At 38.8% G+C, this 22,648-nt stretch overlaps 1 protein-coding gene across 2 annotated transcripts; it reads left to right on the top strand.

Annotated features, from left to right (window-relative positions):
- The first annotated feature begins 1,357 nt into the window (after nucleotides 1-1,357).
- Nucleotides 1,358-9,654, top strand: LOC139466764 (serine/threonine-protein phosphatase 6 regulatory ankyrin repeat subunit A-like). Of its 2 annotated transcripts, none has more exons than XM_071248435.1 (2): nucleotides 1,358-1,662; nucleotides 7,648-9,654. In XM_071248435.1, the coding sequence occupies exon 2, from the start codon at nucleotides 7,725-7,727 to the stop codon at nucleotides 9,072-9,074; it is 1,350 nt and encodes a 449-aa protein (XP_071104536.1). In that variant the 5' UTR covers nucleotides 1,358-1,662; nucleotides 7,648-7,724; the 3' UTR covers nucleotides 9,075-9,654. The 2 variants fall into 2 exon arrangements, with proteins under 2 accessions (XP_071104536.1, XP_071104545.1); XM_071248444.1 differs by lacking the exon at nucleotides 1,358-1,662 and adding an exon at nucleotides 1,674-2,068.
- The last annotated feature ends 12,994 nt before the right edge of the window (nucleotides 9,655-22,648 follow it).

Below are 22,648 nucleotides of genomic sequence, written 5' to 3'. Positions count from 1 at the left end.
AAAAATGTCGAAAAAACTTCAAATATTTAAAGGATTTTTCAAATGTTGAATTTGGTACCAAATACGAAATACTATTGCTTCCCGGTGAGTCCCGAATACCCTCTAAAAAGACCCTCGAATCCCGCGTACCAAAAGGGGGCTAATCAGCAGATTCAGTTTTAACCGGAACAAGTCATCGTTACCACATATGCCGTATCGGGCTGTCATTGGTTCATTGCCGTTTTAATCATGCCGATTCTGTGAGCTGATATGACGCCAGTATGGGCTCAAGTATGTCTTGTTAGCTGGGTGTAGAGATTCTAGATATTTATGTTATACAAGCTTCTGATCAGACATTGTCATATGCGTCGGAGGGTATAGGGTCGCTGCCTGAGCTGTCATGGCGGCCATATTGAAAATCGGTTTTGAACCTCTTGAACAAATTCAGGTGTCATCATTGGGGAACATGCATGCCCAGCTTCTGAGATGACCGCAACAACCAAAGTGATTGGTTTAACGCCGCTTTTAACAGTATTTCAGTTTTATCACGGTGTGTCAGCTTAATTTGGGAGGAAAGCCCGAAGTGATGCAGATCTCAGACGTTTACCACTTCGGTGAGACCCACGAGCACGGGTTTGGTACTGACAAACCTAGAAACATAATCGGGTCGAACCGGGATTCGAACCCACAATCATAGGTTTCTGGCGTGCCCAAGGGACGCAACTCTGAACAGCGAATCGCGGCGACTTAGACGACTGGGCCAGCCGTGCCCCTTCAACAACCAAAGCGGCCGCGGAGGACAAAATGTAAGTTCTCTTCAGCCAGTGAGGTCAAAGGTCGTCCTTCACCGCACTCCAATTTGTCTGTTTCATGTGAGATGTGCTGTACAGTCAACTACGTTTATAACGAACACGCTTATAACGAACTTACCCCCCCCCCCCCTAAAATTTGCTGTAGTTATGCTGTAGATATGCTTATAACGAACTACGGTTATAACGAACTAAAATTAGTGGTCCCTTCGAGTTCGTTATAACCGAAGTTTAAATAGGCTAATTAATTACAGAATTTACCTAGGAAATAGAACAGCCTCCGATTCATCATGACAGTGTCTGACACAACCCATATAACATTCATATCCTACATAACTGCGTAGGTTTTACGTGTTCACTTGGAAGTTGATATGTTTTATGATGACAACATTTAGTGCAGTATAAAGCAATCTCCCCACGCCGTGCTGGCGGCGAAGGGTTAACGCGCAATACTAAATGCCAAATTGAAATAATTGTACGTGGGTAAAAGAGAAGTGGGTGTTTCCTAAATGCTTAAACCAACAGCTTACAAACCAACTTAATTAACATCATATCCAGGAGGTAATCGACGGAAGGCGAACAAAGACCCATGTAAACTGGTGCTATTATTTCTATGCGGCCCCATCGCCACTCAAGGTCAACATGACCCATCATCACTGTCGGCACACACCGAGCGTCATAGTGTGGAACTTCATTCCCGGAGCCTTACGATTTGCTGACTATTGCGCAAGGAGTCGCCTCGTCCCGGAATAACCCGAGCTTGTCACGAATGAAGATGCCACTGAAAACACGTCATCACTCGTGTCTCTCCGCCAGGCCCGTGATTATAGGACATCTGTGTGTTGTGTGTCTGGCATGCTAGTGCTTTCCTTCGGTACGTATTAACAGTCACAAATGTTCGGTGAGATTTACTGTAGGTTATGCCCGCATTATCGACGTCAGCAGGGGTGACTGCCAACGAGGCACTTTGACGCTGGTAGTGATTACAATTATGATTGCAATCCAGCGCTACTGCTTTACGGAAACGGACGAAATGAGCCGATCTGCCGATGTCGGCTTCAGAAAGAAACTATTTCCCTATGTACTATACAATGATTGACATAATATTTCACGGGACAGATGAGAGACGGGAATCAGTTATTTGAAAGAGTTCAATCTGAATGTCCTCAGCTGTACGATATACGTGAGAAATCGATATACGTTTGGATGAGTGCCACAACGGACATGTTTGTAAACAAACTGTGGTGTAAGGAGATTGATGAAAATGAAATTGTATTGATGTAAGTTTATTTTTGAAAATATGTACATTTTGAGTTATTTTGGTATGTTTATGGTGATGCACCCGAAGTTAAGTCATTAATTATAGAGGGAAGAGCTATTGTCAACATTGGTCCTATATCCACTTTAACGCCAGCATTTAACTATGTAGCCCCATGGCGCTTAATGCAGGCTCACAAAGTGAGGGTCGTTTCAATACCGGGGAACCAGGGCAGCGGTTGCGTAATGCGTGTCGTGTAATGTATAGGTGTCTGTGTGGGGAGGGTCGGTGGGCAGAGCCGAATGTGTTCGGATGTATCCGCGTATGCTGACTAACATCGGTCGGAGGAATACAACATAATCACCAACAGCTAGTGTCATAGTACTATCTTTTCATATACATGTAGTACAATCGCGAAAGGAGACATCACAATGAGCTGATCATACTTATCAGTGTGGGAAATCGAATCCGGGCTTTGGCGTGACGAGTTAACGCTTTTACCACTTAAGATTCAGATATTGATCCATGTAGGGAATCGAACCCGGGTCTTCAACGTGATCGGTCCTGTTTACGACACTGAGTCCCCCCCATACACTGTGGACATCGATGGGGGTGAGCAATGTGCGAATTAAGTCAGCATGATGTTACGATTGGTATTAGGTGCACCCATTAGGAACACGTACAGTATAAGCCTTTTTAAGAATATTAAGTCAGCTGTGCCGGAAAATATTATAAAGGAATACTTGACATGCTCCAACACCTTAATACAGTCAAGTCTCGTTTATCCGTCACTCGTTTATCGGACAATCGGCTTTATCTGACACAAATGATGGGAACCGATTAAATCCGTGAATGGATTATTTATTTGAGTGTCACGCATAAAATACAGATTAATAGCCATATAGATGAAATACATCATATTTTTTTTGCAAGGCCTGGGCAGGCCGAGGAGACACTATTACTACAATACAATGATTCTGTATTCAAAATTTTATAATATAATCACACATCAAAAACTATTTCATGCAAAAGGTTACATACAGTTATTTAAAATGTGTTGACATAACGCTTTCTTCGAGAATACATATTAAAACACATTTGACCAAGATTGCTAAGAATGCCATTATTATTTAAAAGCCGCTGTATTCGCTCATCTAGAATGTTATTTATAAAAGAAGGGTTATTGTATTGAAAAAGTTTGGTAAAACAGATGGACGAATATCATGATAAAATGGGCACTGTAAAAGAAAATGGGTTTCGTCTTCAACACAATTAAGATTACAAAATGTACAAATGCGTTCTGCAGCGGGGATTGGTGGGTTAAAATATCTGCCCGTTTCTATTGCTAGTTGTGTGCCACTTCTAAATGAAGCTAAAATACTACGTTTGTAACGTGGGAGATTAACATAACATTCAGTAGGTAAACAAATCTTAAAAAGCCTGTAAGTTCTAAGTTTTGGCATTGATTGAATACGCTGATACCAGCTATTAAAATGTACCTCCTTGAGATGTGCAGATACTTTATGGACAATACACTAAGGTGATTTGTCAAGGGAGGTAATCAGTGGTACAAGATAAAAACCGTTAAAAACCTTGAGAAACTTATTTTCCACATTCTGAATCAACCACTCTGGCTGAACCATTTTTTTAAAATCATCTTATATTATAAAAAAACTGGTTTAATCGAGGTGTTCAGAGTGTTAGAGACCTTTGCGACAACAACGGTTTTCTTAGTTTTGAAAATTTCAAACAAAAATATAAGATCCAGGGAACTTTTCTAGACTTTCAAAAATTACTGAACAATATTCCAAAGAGTTGGAGATTTCAAATCAGACACAAAACCCTTGATGTTCATGTAGTTCAGCTGAACAATATATGTAAACACTTCTTTAATAACGTTAAAAAATCAAGGACTTTTTATGATGAACTGATTAGGAAGGATACCGTGCCGAAATCATTAGAACACTGGAATATGGTTTTTCCTCAAGGTTTGGATTGGAAAAATATACTTCTATGTTATAGAGAATGCACGCGCGATTGTAAACTTTTAGATTTTCAATATCGATTCATAAACAGAATAATTTACACTAAGAAAGAATTATTCAAGATGAAACTTGTCGATGAAGATATTTGTACTTTCTGTAAAACTGCTTCTGAAGATATGTCTCATGTATATTTCTATTGCCAATCTGTTCAACAATTTTGGCTTAAAGTTGAAAACTTCCTAAACAACAACCAGAAAACAAATTTTATCCTTTCGAAAGTTAATATCTTTTTGGTGTTTCCACTCAAAACCATGTAACAAATCATATTATTATATTAGCAAAAAGATTCATCTACATATCAAACATAAAACAACAAGATTTATCTTTCGAGCAATTTCTTTCACTACTAAAAGACACAATTTGTTTGGAAAGTTTTATCGCTAAAAAAAATAATCAATTTTACCAGTATGCTCAGAAATGGCAAAACTTACAACTCATAATCTAACGAAGCAGTTGAAACATACTACCTGTTAATTAGTAATCATATATTTCTTGTAAACAAATATTTATAATCTCCCTCTCAGTTTGAGAAGACGATATATCCTACACAACCTGCCTGTCCTCACCTATGAAAACTATAACTTGTGTTAATTCTGTCATATATGTACATGTTAATACCTACACTTGTAACAATATACATGGAATGGAATGATAAAAAAAACAACAAAAAAAACAAACAAAAAACCCCCTTATTTTCCCATCAGTGCTGAATCAGTGCTATTTAGACGCGTTAATACGACAGTCTCGCACTCCGACTCCGACACACCTAATTCGCAACGAATTACTGAAATCAGTCATTAATCCGTCTCGTTAATCCGACACAGTATGTACTACTGATCAGTGTATATGCAAGTTTGTATTACTGATCAGTGTATATGCAAGTTTGTATTACTGATCAGTGTATATGCAAGTTTGTATTACTGATCAGTGTATATGCAAGTTTGTATTACTGATCAGTGTATATGCTAGTATGTATTACTGATCAGTGTATATGCAAGTTTGTATTACTGATCAGTGAATATGCAAGTTTGTATTACTGATCAGTGAATATGCAAGTTTGTATTACTGATCAGTGTATATGCTAGTTTTAATTACTGATCGGTTTATGCAAGTATGTATTATTGATGAGTGTATATGCAAGTATGTATTACTGATCAGTGTATATGCATGTATGTATTACTGATCAGTGTATATGCAAGTTTGTATTACTGATCAGTGTCTATGCAAGTATATACTACTGATCACTGTGTATGCAAGTATGTATTACTGATCACTGTGTATATGGAAGTATGTATTAGTGATCAGTGTATATGCAAGTATGTATTACTGATCAGTGTATATGCAAGTAATTATTACTGATCAGTGTATATGCAAGTATGTATTACTGATCAGTGTATATGCAAGTATGTATTACTGATCATTGTATATGCATGTATGTATTACTGATCAGTGTATATGCAAGTTTGTATTACTGATCAGTGTCTATGCAAGTATATATTACTGATCAGTGTATATGCAAGTATGTATTACTGATCACTGTGTATATGGAAGTATGTATTAGTGATCAGTGTATATGCAAGTATGTATTACTGATCAGTGTATATGCAAGTATATATTACTGATCAGTGTGTATGCAAGTATATATTACTGTTCAGTGTGTATGCAAGTATGTATTACTGATCAGTGTATATGCAAGTATATATTACTGATCAGTGTGTATGGAAGTATGTATTACTGATCAGTGTATATGCAAGTATGTATTATTGATCAGTGCATATGCAAGTATGTATTATTGATGAGTGTATATGCAAGTATGTATTACTGATCAGTGTGTATACAAGTCATGTATAACTGATCAGTGTATATGCAAGTATGTATTACTGATCAGTGTATATGCAAGTATGTATTACTGATCAGTGTATATGCAAGTCGTGTATTACTGATCAGTGTATATGGAAGTATGTATTACTGATCAGTGTATATGCAAGTATGTATTACTGATCACTGTGTATGCAAATATATATTACTGATCAGTGTATATGCAAGTGTGTATTACTGATCAGTGTATATGCAACTCGTGTATTACTGATCAGTGTATATGCAAGTATGTATTACTGATCAGTGTATATGCAAGTATATATTACTGATCAGTGTGTATGGAAGTATATATTACTGTTCAGTGTGTATGCAAGTATGTATTACTGATCAGTGTATATGCAAGTATGTATTACTGATCAGTGCATATACAAGTATGTATTATTGATGAGTGTATATGCAAGTATGTATTACTGATTAGTGTATATACAAGTCATGTATTACTGATCAGTGTATATGCAAGTCATGTATTACTGATCAGTGTAGATGCAAGTATATATTACTGATCAGTGTGTATGGAAGTATATATTACTGATCAGTGTATATGCAAGTATGTATTACTGATCAGTGTATATGCAAGTAAGTATGTGTAACTTTCTTCGAAGTACAGATTCTCGTACTGTTTAGGGTTTCGACCCATCCGGGATTCGAACCCACACTGCCAGTGTGAGGCACCTAATCACCAGCACACGAGGTCATCGATCTACCCCACCGAGGCTTCCACAAAATTGAAAGTCCGCCAGATGACGTACTTTGTGTACCCGTCTGACAAGTGTAAATTGTCACGGCTCCCATGGCCGAAATCTTTCCGGGGCAAGAGAGTTAAATCACTTTAAAAGTCCAGTTTCTACCCTTGCCGAACTAGGCTGGAATTCCTGGGCTCGATCGTAGCGCCACCAGTGGTTATTATGAGTTATGTCCCTTCTAAGCCCCTCCTATGGACCAATCCCATCCCATCACTTGCATTTGTTTCAAATAAAATAGCGGCGTCTAACATCGCGAAGTGCATCAACTCACGCGAGCACCTTGATTAACAACATGCAAAGGTTTCGAAAATATCTGAGTTGGCGGTGCACATGCTTTGCAAATCCTGCAATCGACCGAAATCTGCACGACAGTTTTACGAAACGGATTTCGATTTCGGTGCGCGATTTTGACTGGACTATGCATAGGCTCGTTAGTCCAGCCAAACTGTAACTCCATAATATCAGCCTAGTTCGGCAAGGGTGGAAACTGGACTTTTTAGTCAATTAACTCTCTTGCCTTTAGAAGATGATGGCCGAAAGCCACGAACACACACTGCCATTTAGGAAGTGGTCAAATGTAACAAATGTTATATTTGGGACAACACTTTCTTAGTTAAGTACATATTCTCGGATTCGAACTCATAGTGAGGCATTTAATCGCCAGCACACAAAGTCAGCGATCCAGAAAGTACGTGATCTAGACTACCAGTTGTCGGAATATAATTTTTGTGGAAGCCTCGGTGGCTGAGTGGGTTAGATCGCTGACTTTGTGTGCGATGAGAAGTGTATTGAAAAGCAGGGAGATTATGTTCTGGAATCAACTTTTTCACCATCCCTCGTAATAAATTTCCCTTTGAGATTATGTATCAAGAAAGAGTTGGAGATACTATGAACCATTAATCTGCTGAACTTGTCCATTTGTTTTCTCGTTCCAGCTCTGACGTCCGAAGATAGCTTCACTGTGTGTAAAACAGATTACGATTACGATAAGAAGTAATTAACCAAACTCAAAATGGATAGCAAGTTTTTTAGGCTAAACGAATATATCGAAGAAGAGGAAGAAGATCTCATGCTTGAATACATAAAAAAAACGGGGATCAAGGCAAGTGACTATAACAGTGATCTAGGTGAAACCTACCCGATAGATTACGCTGCCTCAGTGGGAAACGTCAGCATATTTAACGCGCTTGTGGACCTAGGCTACTCAATAGAAGGAGAGGAAATTCATCCCATTTACGAGGCGTGCTCGAAGGGATACCTGGAACTGTTAAAAGCTCTTGTTGAAATCCACAACGTTGACCCTTCAAAACCAGATCCCTATGGATCAACCCCGTTGTCAGTTGCCGAATCCGAATGTCATTTGCACTTGGTGAAGTATTTGATAAATAAGGGCGTTTCAATACACGCAACGTTCTCGGATATGGAGTTTGAGGATGTCACACCGCTTCACCACGCAGCCGTGTGTCAAGCGCCAGAAATATGTGAGTATTATATATCTCTAGGCGCCGATTTGGAAGCTAAGGATAAACATGGTGCTACACCGCTGTACATGGCAGCAGCCTGGGCCACTGAAGAAACGTGCCCCCTCCTCGTTGATGCTGGAGCATGTGTGGAGGCCCGGAACGTTGATGGCCAGACACCTTTCTTTGCAGCAGTCAAAGAGTTAGCTTCAAAACCATGGGAAGACAATATGTGCATCCTTCGATTGCTCTACTCCAAAGGTGCTGACCCTGAAGCGAAAAACAATGAAGGGAAAACACCTCTGTATCATGCCATGTCCTCCTACACTGTCGCCTATTACCTGATGGTGGAGCTGAATATTTCCCCAGGGGGAGATAATCCTGACGCTATGGCACTTTTTCATCTGGCCGTTAAGTCAAAGAATATCAATGTTTTGAATCTTCTTGCCAGTCTGGGTCATGATCCAGGATTGATCGAGTGCCTTGATGACCACGAACATCCTCTACATAAGACATGTAAAGGGAAAGAGGCGATGCTGCAAATGAGAGAGATTGCAAGCAATCCAAGGACTTTACAAGAATTGTGCTGTTTTGTTGTGAGGGTCTCACTCGGAAGGGACTTGGCCAAAACTGTTGAATCTCTTCCCTTAGCTGAGAGTGTTAAGGCGTTTGTGAAGCTTTCACACATACCTCGTGTGGTTGAGTATGATTTTGATGACCAAAAAGATGATGAAGACAGTGCAAGTAATGAGGACGAAGAAGAAGGAGAGGATGAAGAAGAGGAAGAAGAGGATGGAGAAGAGGACGAAGAAGGGGAGGGAGAGGACGAAGACGAGGAAGGAGAGGACGAAGAAGAAAATGAAGCGGATAGTGGGGAAAATGATGAAGATGGTTCTGATTAACGTGAGAAAAGAGACGACATGGTAAAAGAACGTGAGCACAATGAAGAAGGAAACGATAACGAGAAATAGTAAAACAATGCTCACAATGAAAAACAATAGTTTTCTAGTAATACTAGCAATACTAGACATGAGCGTAGAACAACACTGTCCACCGTTGACTTACTTGTATATTCTACGCTTGGTTTAAGAATGTGTGTTTGACGAATGTGTTTGTCAAGGTGCACGGTAACTCAAGCTACACTAGGGGGCGGTCAGGGAGCCTAGTGGTTAAAGCGTTCGCTCGTCACGCCGAAAATCCGGGTTCGATTCCAGACATAGATACAATATATGAAGCCCATTTCTGGTGTCCCCCGCCGTGATATTGCTGGAATATTGCTAAAAGCGGCGTAAATCCATACTCACTCACTCACTCAAGCTACACTATGAAGCTGCTGACAATTGTGTCTCTGAAGGGACCATGTGATTAAATCACTCGAAGTATAAGGGAGCGTGAGCATTACTTCAATGTATGTAAACTGGAAACTTTGATATTTAGAAGACCGAAATAAGGATGTTTTGAAAATAAAATTGCTGCAATTAATCAGAACAGTACTGTTTTGACATTTATCCGTTTCAGTCATGAAATGATTGAATATTTAGTACTTTGAATAAATCATTTCAGTAGTGTAGTTGCGTCAGTGTAAAATAATTTAATTTAACTGTTATTAGGAATGCAAGTGATTTAGGGATATACAATGAATGAAAAATTATCTGTTTAATTTGTGGTAGCGTTCACGCATCCGGTGAGTGTATTGGTCTCTAAATAAACAGGCAATATGCAATCTTTTTTTTAATTATTTTCAATATTTTTCGGTGGTTCAAGTATGACATATACTAGTATTCATGTGATTACAGATAGCAAATATTTTCGTTATGATGGACATAAATATTCTTAAAAGAGGATACATCCAATTTCTACCTCTTTACTGTTTCTTAACTTTAAGATTTTTTGTGTAATATTGACTGGGCCCTTTGTTTTTTGTCAAAACAAATTATAAGAATATATAGGATTTTAAACCTTTCCTCTCAAGTATCTAACATTTATCGTCTTATTATACCTTTCTTAACGCCTTCATATATTTTCTATTTTGTATCTATAGAATATTTATCAATGAGGTCTTGTAAGGTGTAGAATATACCCTTTTCATTTGACAAGTAACAAAACAACTCCTTTTGTCATATCAATGGTTTTCAAAGTCTCTATTATACCACATAGATTGTACTTACACTTCTGACGCTTTATCTATTTCCTCTTTACAGTATGATCTCAGCGGTGACCATGAATGTAGAAAGTCCTTCCAAAACGGTCTATATCACAATCTTATTTTATCTCGATGCCAAATCAAATTATATTTGTTGAAAAGATTGAGTAATAATGGTTTCTTTTATTTTTGGTATCTTGATATCCCCCATCTTTCGAAATATCCGCAACAACAACTTATTTTATCTTATCTGGTTTACTTTTTAAAATAGATTTAAAGCATAGCATTTAAATCAATCTGCTTGCTCCATCAATCCGGTTACTCCACCTATATTTTGATTCAAAATTTTTATCCAAATTTGTAAATAAAGCGACAAAACAATTTCCATATCCAATATAAATCTCTGCATAAAACAGAGTCGAATGTACGACTATTCCGACTATATCATGAACATGTGTTTGTGAATCACTATCAAATAGTAATGACACCAGGTGTTTGCAAAAGATGAGCGTATCCTGCCCCACCCGTGGCACCCGTCACAAACACACGCAAAGGCAAGTCGATTGTTTAGCTGAAAAAATATGGGAATATATGGTTCAAGTCAAAATAGGGAATTGCATCGGACATACTTTTTTGTCACTGATGCGTCAAATTTGGAAATGTCCTCCACATGGCTACGATAAAACATTTTGGAAGCTTTACTGAGGCCTTGAATGTTGTAAACTTGATCAAACAACTTCTGAGCAAGAGTTTTATGACGCTCTTTGAAATCTTGGTAGAAAGAGCATGCAAGTCCATCGAGTACCAAGAACAGCGCAAGAGGATGGCTGGAAAAGACTTGTCCCGATCTCACCGTTGGGCAAATGAAATTTAATGATTCTTTGTTGATGGGAAACATATTTGACGTGTGCTTTCAAGCAATAGTAAGGACACTGTAGTCATTTGATACATAACCATTTTATCCTTATATATTTTCATTTAATGATATCCTCTGGACTCAGGTATTGCGACGAAAGTTTAAAGTGGTGTTTTTGCTAAAAATATGAACATGATTCATTATGTGACAACACTTTTTTCATAATCATGAAAATATTTGCTTAAAGCAGAATGAGTTGGGTTTAACGCCGCTTTGATGATTGCGGTAAGGGGTGTGGGGTGTGGGGTGTGGGGTGGGGTGGTGGTGGTGCTCACTGTGTGCCTATGGGGATGCCTTCTTCTTGCCTAAATGTCCTATCCCCAAGTTTCAGCCTGTGACTACAATTACTTTGTAGAAACATCATATACACCTGTAATATTGCTCGACTTCTTTTTCTCTAAGCATTATCGCTCTAAACCAAAGCTACACACTAACTGGTAGTTACGACCATATTTTACACATTGATTATATCTATTAGCAGTAAATAACACTTTTATACAGCCAATGTTTGTTTGCAAATCACATTTGTTGTTACTCCAATTTAATGTCAAATAGGTGTTGTTGTTACTCTAATTTAATGTTAAATAGATATACAGTAAGATTAACACTATACAACGGCTGCTGCAAGCACCTGTCTCGGAGGGATGTCATCTGTGGACAAATGTAAAGAATGATACTCATAAACAGTCACCTTCACCTTATAAAGATCCCACTAACTATTCCTTTAAACGTTTTCCCGTGAATTGTCGGGAAATGAACAGATTTATACAGATATGCTATTTGCAGTGTGGGTTGCATCAAACATTTTACCAACAGATGGTTTTGACAAATTAAATAAATGATAGGAATAGCCGAATATTAATTTTGCCCATACAGGGAGCTGACACATTGTTGTTTGGATAAGTAAGTGATTGTCCAGAATTTCTTGAGCTTTAGTCCTGCTGAAGCACATGTTGCATGTGGTGTCCCCACTGGCAGGTGACTTTGTTCAAAATACGCCCCTGTTAACCCAGCAGTGAAAGGGTACCCGGTAGGATTTGATGCTTATGTGACTGGTAACTTTCAAGTGCCTCACAGGCAAGTTTGGTCGTTTACTCCTCAGTAAGATGAGAATAACATTAATTGACAGGGGTAATGATATTGTGTAGCGCCCGCTGAGCAGCAATCCAAGTTGGAAGTACATGCGCTTTATAAATGCTATATATGATATACGAACACACGAATATTGGACTCATAATGGTATCATTTCAGTGTACATCGATGACAGGTGTACTCGTGGTGACTGAAACTCTCAGAATTAAACACAGTAGAAAAACAACAATACTCCTCAATTAAGAGTGTGCAAAGTTTCAGGATGAGTTTAATGACGCTCAACTCTACTCTAACAGTTAACCATACAGTCGTTGCTTACAGTACAGTTATATGACCAAATCGATGCATTCTACGAAAAGTCACTCATCGAGTAAAATTACATGTGTTTGAAATTAAATCCATGAGCTAATTAGTCATTCTTTCAATGTACAAAACGTGGTTGGCAATAATTTTCAGCTTACATTTATACAAGAACATTGCGCTGAGATGATGAAGAAATAAAACACAGCATCAGTTATAACACCCTTTTCACAACCAAACTTTTTAATTCTAATGTACAATTAAAGTTATGAATGCGATAACTTGCTCCTAATCAGCATTTCATAAACTGTGACCAGAAAGACGATCTCTTTTTCTTCAGCAGTCTGAAGCTTAAGTGTGTTTTTTCGAAAATACTATAGCTGGAAATGGTTTAGATAGACACGAGTACAGTCATCTGTTCTTACATTCCCTAAATTCGTACCATTTTAGCACCGAATCAAAGCATATTTTGTCTATTCTCATTGTCTCAATGATAAAGAAAACAACGGCCATGAATGAAGTCTTCTGCCTTAGTGCTTACTGATCATACATAGCGTTACCCTCCACAAAAGCATTCGACTTTGTCTGTGGATTATAAAAGTAATGATGATAATGCAATCTAGATAAGATCAAAGAACGCGCTCTAAAATGTACAGTTTCGCCTCAGACTTAGGTGAAATCGACTCAAGCACAAGCAACTTATGTTTGAATTAAAGTCAGGTAAGTACCTTAGGTCATCACCATGGAGTAGCCAGTCACGGAACTGGAATTCGACCCATACACGTGTTTGATACCAGCTTTCTCAAATGCGTATCTCACGCCATCCGGTATGAGTTTGAGTGCATGATGAATTGCCTCCAATTCAGCCGTGAATACTGACTGACCACCAGGCAGGCGAGTGTTTTTGTCCTGCCATACGTTTTTAACCAAAGGGTTTGAAGTTCGTCCACAGAACGATAATATTGCCTGCTCTCTTCTTAGTTTCAGTGGGAGTTCTTCCGTTTCTACTTGTAGTGCTTCTATTGAAGTGCCTGTTTCTGTGCTTCTGGTCAGCATTAGGGCTTTGAATTGTAGTCTGTCGAGGCGGCTCAAGACAGCATTTGATGCTGAGTGAAAGGCCTCTATTTTTTATCTGATAAGTGATGTGTAGAGGTCCAGCTGAGTGTCCCTTGATGTGCCCTCAGATGTGCCTGAAATTGCCCGTAATACGTTCAGGTCTTTTTGACATCTGTTTTTCCACATATTCTATATGTTTGCGTCAAATGAGGTGTTGATCAAGGATCACCCCAAGAAATATTTTCGAATTTGATTGATTTGCATTTTATGGAAACACGGGGTATCATAGAATCCCCCCCAACCCACCACCCCCCAGCGTTTGAATAGAACTCCAACAGTTTTTTCACTTTAAAGGGTAAATCTCCATTTATTGCACCATTGATCTACTCCGTCCAGGGCTGACTTGAGTTTTTTCTAATTTGTGAAATATCTCTGAGCTTTGCCCAAAATTGCTCCATCATCAGCGAATTTAGAAGTTGGGGTTGGAGAGTTGACATGATCAAAAAGATCATAGATCATGATGTTAAACAGGGTTGGGCTTATAATGCTGCCTTGTTGCGTGCCATTCTCCAGTGACATAGGATCAGACTGATTGTTCCCTATTTTAACTGATAGCGACCTGTGTTCCCTTCTTCTCCATTTTGTGCTAGTTTTGTGAGGAGTCCATGACGAAGGCTTTGCTGGAGTCCTGAAATACTGCGGCTAGGTATTATCTGTTAATTGAGCTTTTTATATTTCATTTTCCTGTCTTAGAATATGATCTAGACACGAGTGTCCCTTCCTGAAGTCACTTTGGTCAGGTTTGATGTGGTTGCCAGTTTCAAGGTGATGCATGAGCCTTTTCGTAGCCATAGCTTCAATATCTTTGCACATGCTTGAGGTGAGTGAGATCGATCAATAAGAGTTGGGTAGGGCTTCGACTTTCCCTTGCTTTAGCAGCGGGATAACTGCAGTATGTTTCCATGCTTTTGGGACTTCTACTTTGGACCATATCTTGTTATACAACTCACAGAGTAAGCTTTTGGTTTGATCAGGTAGGTTTTTCAATATCCCGTAACTGGTTGGGTCAAGACCAGGTGCTGTGCCTTTTCTATGTTATATCACATCATCAAACTCACAGTAAATGGTATATTGTATACCAGATGCTTGCTTTGCGGCTATTTTGATATCTTCAGCATAAGCATTTTTTCCTGTTTGAATTCTTTGCTGCAATTTGTGTTGCTGCTGACAGATGAGACGTGCTCGGCTAGAATGTTGGCCTTTTCTTTGACTGTGTCAGCGTTGGCTAACTTGGGAGTTTTTGTGGGTTAACGCTTACCCCTGATTGCGTGTGTTTTGCTCCAGACTGTTTTAGCTTTTGTTTTTTCATTCAGAGATTTGCAGAAGGTCTGCCATGACACTTTTTTAGAATCGTTCATGAGCTGTGTTACTATTGTCCTGGCAGCTCGGACTTTTTAACCTATTAAGGGCTTTCTTTCTCAGTCTCCTTGCTTTTGCTATTTCCCTGTTCCACCACGGTACCGGAGTTTTGCAAGTTTTGTGGTTTTTTTAGTTGATTTTTCAGCTTCGTCAATAATTGCTGAGGTGAGATTTTGGCAAAAAAGATCAGGATTGTCCGAGGCAATTTGAATGATGTACATTTCTTCCTGAATTTAGGCCAATCAGCCTTTGCAAAGTCCCATGTTGGCTAAGGATTGGGCTGTTCCTCTAATTAAGGTGGGCTACCTATGTAGGTGAGTATAGGAAGATAATCACTTCCCCAAGTGTCATCATGGACTTACCTTTGGCAATGTGTCGCGACATTGTTGGTGGCAATTGTGTGGTCAATTGAACTCCACGTATTATGGACTTGGTCATAACGTGTGTGACTGCCGTTGTTCAGAATTATGAGATTGTCGTCCTCAACCCATTTTCTATCATTTTGCCGTATTTGCACGAATCATTCCTGTCTTCCCAAAGAGGGCTGTGGGCATTAAAGTCACCAAGGATTATCCCATTTTTGCCTACTATTTGAGCTAGTCTTGTTAGCCCTCCCATGTTCGTATCATGGGTAATCCTGTGGTATAGTAGTTAGATGTTGCTTCATAGAACAGATGTTGAAACAATTTCATTCTTGACTTGACATGGTGGATGGTTGGAGGCATAGTGTATGTTTTGATCTGTGTGGGTAGATTTCCGATGGTCTGGAGTCATACATACACTATGCCTCTAACCATCCACCTCAAGTCAAGAAAGGAATTTTTTCAACCCTAGTGAGACAAGCTCACAACATCTGTCCTACGAAGCAACATCTAACTACTCAACTAAGCCACCTCAAACAAGTATTTACACAGTATAACCTCTACCCTGAGCAAATAGTACAACAGACGATACAGAACATCACCAAGAAATCTCAGAAATCTCCCCGTCAACAGTCTGCACCCTTTGTGATCAGCCCCCCCTACTTGGGAACAGTTAGCCACAAAATCAAGAGACTCTTAAAGAAACAGGCCAACATTGATGTAGTTTTCAAGAGAGGTCATACCATTCAGAACACAATAAAAGCCACAGGGAAAATACCATCCAGCCACAAGCTCGAACCATCAGGTTACTGGCTTCATCCTTAGTTTATGTCACCGACTTCAGCGATTATTGTCATTACTACCCTCGTGTGTACATAACAAGCTTTTTCACTCCAGTATGACTGCAGAACATGAAGGTGTTAGTTCTAGAATCTGTACTTTACAAAGAGAGTGTAATCCCAAATATAACATATGTTACATGTAGGCGTTAGATGTACATATTCAGATGAAAGGCGTAATAGTTTGTGCATAACACAACGTCAAAGGCTACAGGCATTCAATATTAGGCTACTATTAACATGCTAAAGTAACTGGAGGCAAGGGGTAGGTACACAGGAAATTAATGAATGTCACAGATTCCTGGGATTGGTGAAATCAAATCAAGGGAATTTAGTCAAGAATTTTAACTTGCACTCGAGGAACGAGTCGAGTCGAGACAAGACATCCTGATATTTTGCCTCCAAAATTAATGATTTTCTTCGGTTTGGTTTTGTCCTGTAGTGAGATTGGTCCATACCAGCACTAAATGCCAAAAATTTAAACAGACTGAATACAGCTTTTATAAAACAGTGACACGACAGAACAGTCAACAGTAAAAGTTCTCAGTTTTCTTAACAAGTGAAGAAGTGATGAGCATTTATCATATACAGCATCCATATTTCGTGAAAAGTCAGTTGATTGTCTAAGAATGTCCCCAGATATTGGTAATCTGTTACATTTTCTACCGAATATCCGTTATCAGTCACTGGTGTTATGTGTGATTTCTTCCATCGAAAGTGTATAATTAGCTCTTTTTTTATTCTGCACGTTAATGATTAAAAAGTCATCACAACATGCGCCAATATCTTCTTTTAAGTGTCTTCACTGTCGAAAAGTAGGCTGCTAATTGCGGCATCATCACCAAACTTCACCGTTGACCATTTGTGAAAAGTGCTGGCACAATTATTGTCGTAAAGTATGAATAGTACTGTAGGTAGAACACATCCTTGGAGAACTCCAGTGTTGAATAGTCCAGATAAGATGTATTTTCTTTACCATGCTGTGATCTGTTGAGAAGAAAGCAGAAACTAAATCTAGTGAGATGGGGTTGACATTCAGATGAGTCAGCTTCTGTTTGGTTTATTGGTGTTAAAAGCAGAGGAAAAATATGCAAACAGGGTTCGTGCATTACCTTTTCCAGCCTTACTTTCTGCTTGTACTTTGGGATACGATGTACAGATGTACTCCATAGTGGTCCGAGGCCCCGACTGGACCTTTGTCGCTTGCTATGTAAGCATCTTTTCACGTTGCCATCTCATATATCTATCGTCTCTGAATTACGAGTAGCACAAGTTACATATTGCTCATAGTGACTCAAATGTACCCTTAACAGTACTGCTATCAAAGTCACCCATAACAAATGAGGATCCAGAGATAAATTTTCCAATTGTTGAACGTATTCATAGATGTGATCTGCATCTTTCTTGTTGTTGGCACTTAGCGGGTTACAATCAAGAATGAATTATATTTGACATAACCCACGTCGCAGGTAATACTGTCTCAAAGACACAAACAGTAGTTCGATATAAGCTAAGCAGTGACTGCCTCGATGTAAAAAAAAGGTTTTATATAATTTATTGCTTACATGAATTCATATACACATACATTCAAACCTCCACCAATGCACCAACTTGTGGTTTCACTTTTTCTATCAAGTTGTATGGGGCTTCAAAATCCGGAAAGTTCAAGTGAACTGTCGTATGTATTAGAGTTTAGCTACGCTTCACAAAAATCGTAATCAGAAAATCCCCCGAACCCTTAATATCATGCCTGTTTCAAGAAGTCATCTCAACATGTCGTCATGAAACTTGAAGCCCAGGGGATATAATCAAATGTAAATATATATGACATTATGATAGTGTGACAAATGACGACAATTACTTTACACTGTTTAAAGCACACATCCATCAACAAAGAATCGTTAGATTCCCAATGTGTATCTTGGTTGAATCAATGGGCAGATAGCGATTGTTGGTACCCAGTAGAAGATAGCAGATTTTCTAAACTAGGATGTGGTCATTGCAAGGGTCGTTTGAAAGAGTTTAATAAAAGTTCTATTTATGTAAATGTTTCAGAGTTTACAGACGTGAGGACAGGATGTGCTAAGAGAACAGTTGGTTTGAACTGAAGTCGATTGAGCTATTCATTTTCCCTTTGTTTTTATTATTTTTCATGGGACATGGGACAATCTATTTTTTCGATAAAACCACAGGGGTCAACCCGTCCCTAGAATATCAAATGGTTGGACCCTAAGTGTTAATACACTCTTCAAGTGCTGTTTAATGTGTTGTTGGCAATGCACCTAAATGCAATCAATGTGTCTATTTATTTATTTATTTATTTACTGTCACGAGTGTGTACTTAACAATCTTTGACAATTACGAATCGTTTCTCTGTGGGTGAGGCACAATCGTTTGTTCAGCACCGCGACAACTCTAAGTTAATGATCGGTTATTGATGAATCCACTCTAATATATCATTAGCAATGGTGGTTTGCCGACTTTTTTTTAACAACTTGTTTTATTGTTGCCATACATGAGGCAGGAGGAATGTAATGAACAATTACGGTCTTGTGGTTAATGAAGGCCTGATACATCCATTTCCAGGTTTTGAACCAAGCATTATAAACCTATTCATTGATCTCTATTAAGTAAGAGCGTTCTTTCTATAGGCATTAAAACCTATTGTGAGGTTTTACTTTCAAAGTAAAACCTATTATGAGGTTTAATTTTCGTTCTGGAGGTTTTACTTTGAATGTAAAACCTCAAATCCCAGGTTTAACCAAGTAACTGAAAAAATGACTACAAGTAGCAATTCATAATTTTAATTCAATTAAAATTGAATGTCATGTGTACAGTGAATGAAGACTGGGTAACAAAATGAAAGTCGTCGGCGCTCATCTTTCCACTTCAGAGTCTCTGTTGAAAGGACAGCGAGGTTTCAAAACATGTGCTTTTAAACAAGTGGTTATCAATGTTACACAATTTGCACGTGAAGTAACTGCTAGCCGTTACGTCACAACTACCTCTGTGTAACAGTTGGATTGTTTAAAGTCGTAAATCTTGTAAAGCAAAAGACACCTTTTAAATTTGCGAATTTTCGTTTTGAAAAGTTTAAAAGAAGTGGAATATTGCAACACAAACATTTAGAGACCGAAGATTTCACTTTCATTTAAAAGTAATTTTAGTTGTGTTTTTGTTGTTGACACATCCAAGTGCTCTTGACCGCCTGGCAAGTCAGCGAATTTCACGTGCATGTTATGATATCACGTCTTCAAGGAAGCGCTATAATGAAGCGCCTCATTTATAGATGCTCGTTATAACATTTAATCAATTCAAACGGTTTATAAGTATGGAAAAACACTTTCCCTCGGTTTTGGTAGACTGAGCATGCCTTGAGCATCCCTCTCCCCAGAGCATGCTCTGTCTACCAAAACCGAGGGAAAGTGTTTTCTTCAATCCTTAATATTTTAACATGCCTTACAGTATTTAATTCTTGTAGAACATATGTTACTGTTCAGCCACTCCTTGGTTCTTACCAAATCATTTCAGTGCTAAACAAGTGCGTTGGAATTGACTATTGATCATTCTGAGAGAAGGTTATATGTATAACCAATTAAATTCTAAAAAAACGTGGAAAACATTGTAATCATTAAAATTAGACACATCATTATTGGCCCGAAGTTACCTGCAAACTAATTAGCATTGACCCGACAATGAAGGTCTATACTATGACTTAACAAACCCATGACGGTTTAATTGCTTTATAAAATTTAAGTGTGATGGATGAACACAACAAAAGAGAGTCTTTCTTATACCTAAACCTGCTTCACCACACATCTGCCGTATCCGAACAGCTACTCTCCGGTTTGTAAGTAATATTATAGATATACACATGGACGTACTTGTACATGACTGACACTTGAACCAGAGTGTACATAACACACTAACTGCAATATGTGTTTACTCATGTAGAGATAGGTATTTGAATTATACAGAGGTTGAACAGAGGTAGTAATCAAACTGTGCATGTTCTACTGTATTTACTATACCCTTCTTGGTAGAAACAGGTAACATGATCAGTTGTACGTACAGAACGTGTCTGTTTCAAGGACTTACGCGTATCTGAATACCATAGACGAGTTCAGCACGAAACATGTCATAGAGCAAGGGTAATATGAAATCTGCTGATTGCTTTTGTTTATGTTATTGAGTTGGAAACATGGATGCATAGAGACTCGATATTTAAATATGGAACTACTTCAATTGTCTATTTTCCGTCTAGGCTACATGAAGCAATGATAGGTTTGCTCTTTCCCGCGCGGACGTTCTTCTTAAAACCTAACCTTTATCATGTCACTGACAGAATATTTAAAAACAGTATATGCTTATGCTTACTACATTTTCATCGCGTTCGTTGGATTCCGGGTGCATTCTGACATATAAAAGAAACAGAACCCATACAAAGTGAAATATAATATAATGTCAGGTGTGGGATTCGTATGACCTATTGAGACCATAACTAAAATGTGGTGAAAAGCAAATAACATATTTTTACTTCTGTTAATAACATGTTGACCAACATGAATACACTCCACATATATAGGATTGTGTTGGTTAGTATGAACGTTAATATGCTAAATCGATTAGAATTATATGTCAACATAATCGGTTCGAAATTGCTAAATTTTTCCAACATGGTTTATTGAGTCTAGCCTTTAGTGTATGATGGAAGAACACTGCTTATATCAACAGCAGGCTGACGTCAGATATCCACAAACAGTTACCCTCAATTTAGTATCTCGTTTTGTATTTACGCATGATAGGCGGTTCAGTATAAAAAGAAATTGAATCCAAATTTTTTGTATGGTAGAGATAATTATACAAAAGATCATCACTTTAATATATTAAATGATCAGCGAAGCTCCAACCTATAGTATGCAGTATTCGAGAAAATAACGTTTCTGAAAACGATATATATTGATATATTGATAACAGCCCAACATATGTCATCTAAAACTCATAATCTGTCACTTTTCTCAATACAGCCTGAGATTTTGAAAATATACTGAACAACAAAAGTTCCTGTAACATTGAATAAGATTTAATGCAAAGTTATGTTTTTTTACCAAACCTGAAACAATTTCGGTTTGCAACAGATGAAAGACACCTGTAAGTGTTCAAATGGTTTAATTTGCCATACTGACTTCAGAAAATGCCCCATTTCATAAAAAAACCATGAACATGCCAAAATGTCAATTTACAAATAAATAGAGGATGTGACCACCTCTGGTTGCGATGCAAGCAACACATCTTCGTCTCATGGAATGGACCAGGCGTCGCACAATGTCCTGTGGGATATCTGTCCATATCTGCTGGGGCATGTTTCGAAGTTCCTGGAGTGTCTGTGGAACACGTGGTTGACGTCGAAAGCGCCGATCCATCTCATCCCACATGTGCTCGAGTGGTGAGAGATCAGGGGAGCGAGCCGGCCAGGGGATGACATTCACGTTGTTTTGTTGAAGAGAATCCTGAACAAGTCGAGCAATATGAGGTCGGGCGTTGTCATGTTGAAAGGTAATGTCTGGGCAATGACGACGCAAAAACGGTAAAACAAAAGGGCCGATGATCTCGTCGCGGTAGCGCTGTCCATTGAGATTTTCCTCTACCACTATCAAACGGGTCCCCTGTCCTGCTGTAATCCCACCCCATACCATAAGGCTGCCGCCCCCCGAACCGATCTTCTTCCATGACACAATGATTGACGCAACGTTCACCTCGACGTCGGTACACTCGAATACGTCCATCGCTGTTGCTGAGGTGAAAACGAGACGTCAGTGAATAGAACCTTCCCCCACTGAATGGCCGTCCAGCGTAGACGCTGTCTGCACCACTGTAGACGTGCTTGACGGTGGTTTCCTGTCAAAATTGGGCGTCTGGTGGGTCTTCTGGCGACAATCCCTGCACATCTGAGGCGACGACGTACGGGTTGTGAAGTTATTCGTAGAAGGCCAGGACTGCTTCTTGCAGTCACTGTTGCTGGCTGGAATCTATTTCGTAGGTGTGTAGTTCGAATTCAGTTGTCTTGTCGATTATTGGTTACACGTGGCCTACCACTCCGAGGATGGTCTCTGACTGCATTCGTCTGTTGCCAACGTTGCCATAAACACCAAATGGTGTTTCTGTGGACGTTAAATTGTCTCCCATTATCACGTTGACTCGATCCTGCTTCAAGCATACCAATGGCTCGCAGACGCTCATTTTCGGACAGGCGTGGCATTTCGTAATGTTGAATAATTGCGTAATTTCGTTGTTTTTCTGAGTGGTTATTGTCAGCACGATGCTAAACAATGCATATGGAATCCCGTAA

Source organism: Haliotis cracherodii, unplaced genomic scaffold (genome assembly GCF_022045235.1).
Source record: "Haliotis cracherodii isolate W230 unplaced genomic scaffold, xgHalCrac1.p SCAF_1, whole genome shotgun sequence".
NCBI classification, from domain to species: domain Eukaryota; kingdom Metazoa; phylum Mollusca; class Gastropoda; order Lepetellida; family Haliotidae; genus Haliotis; species Haliotis cracherodii.
The sequence above is the reverse complement of the archived record's forward strand: the minus strand, read 5'-3'. Positions and strand labels throughout refer to the sequence as shown.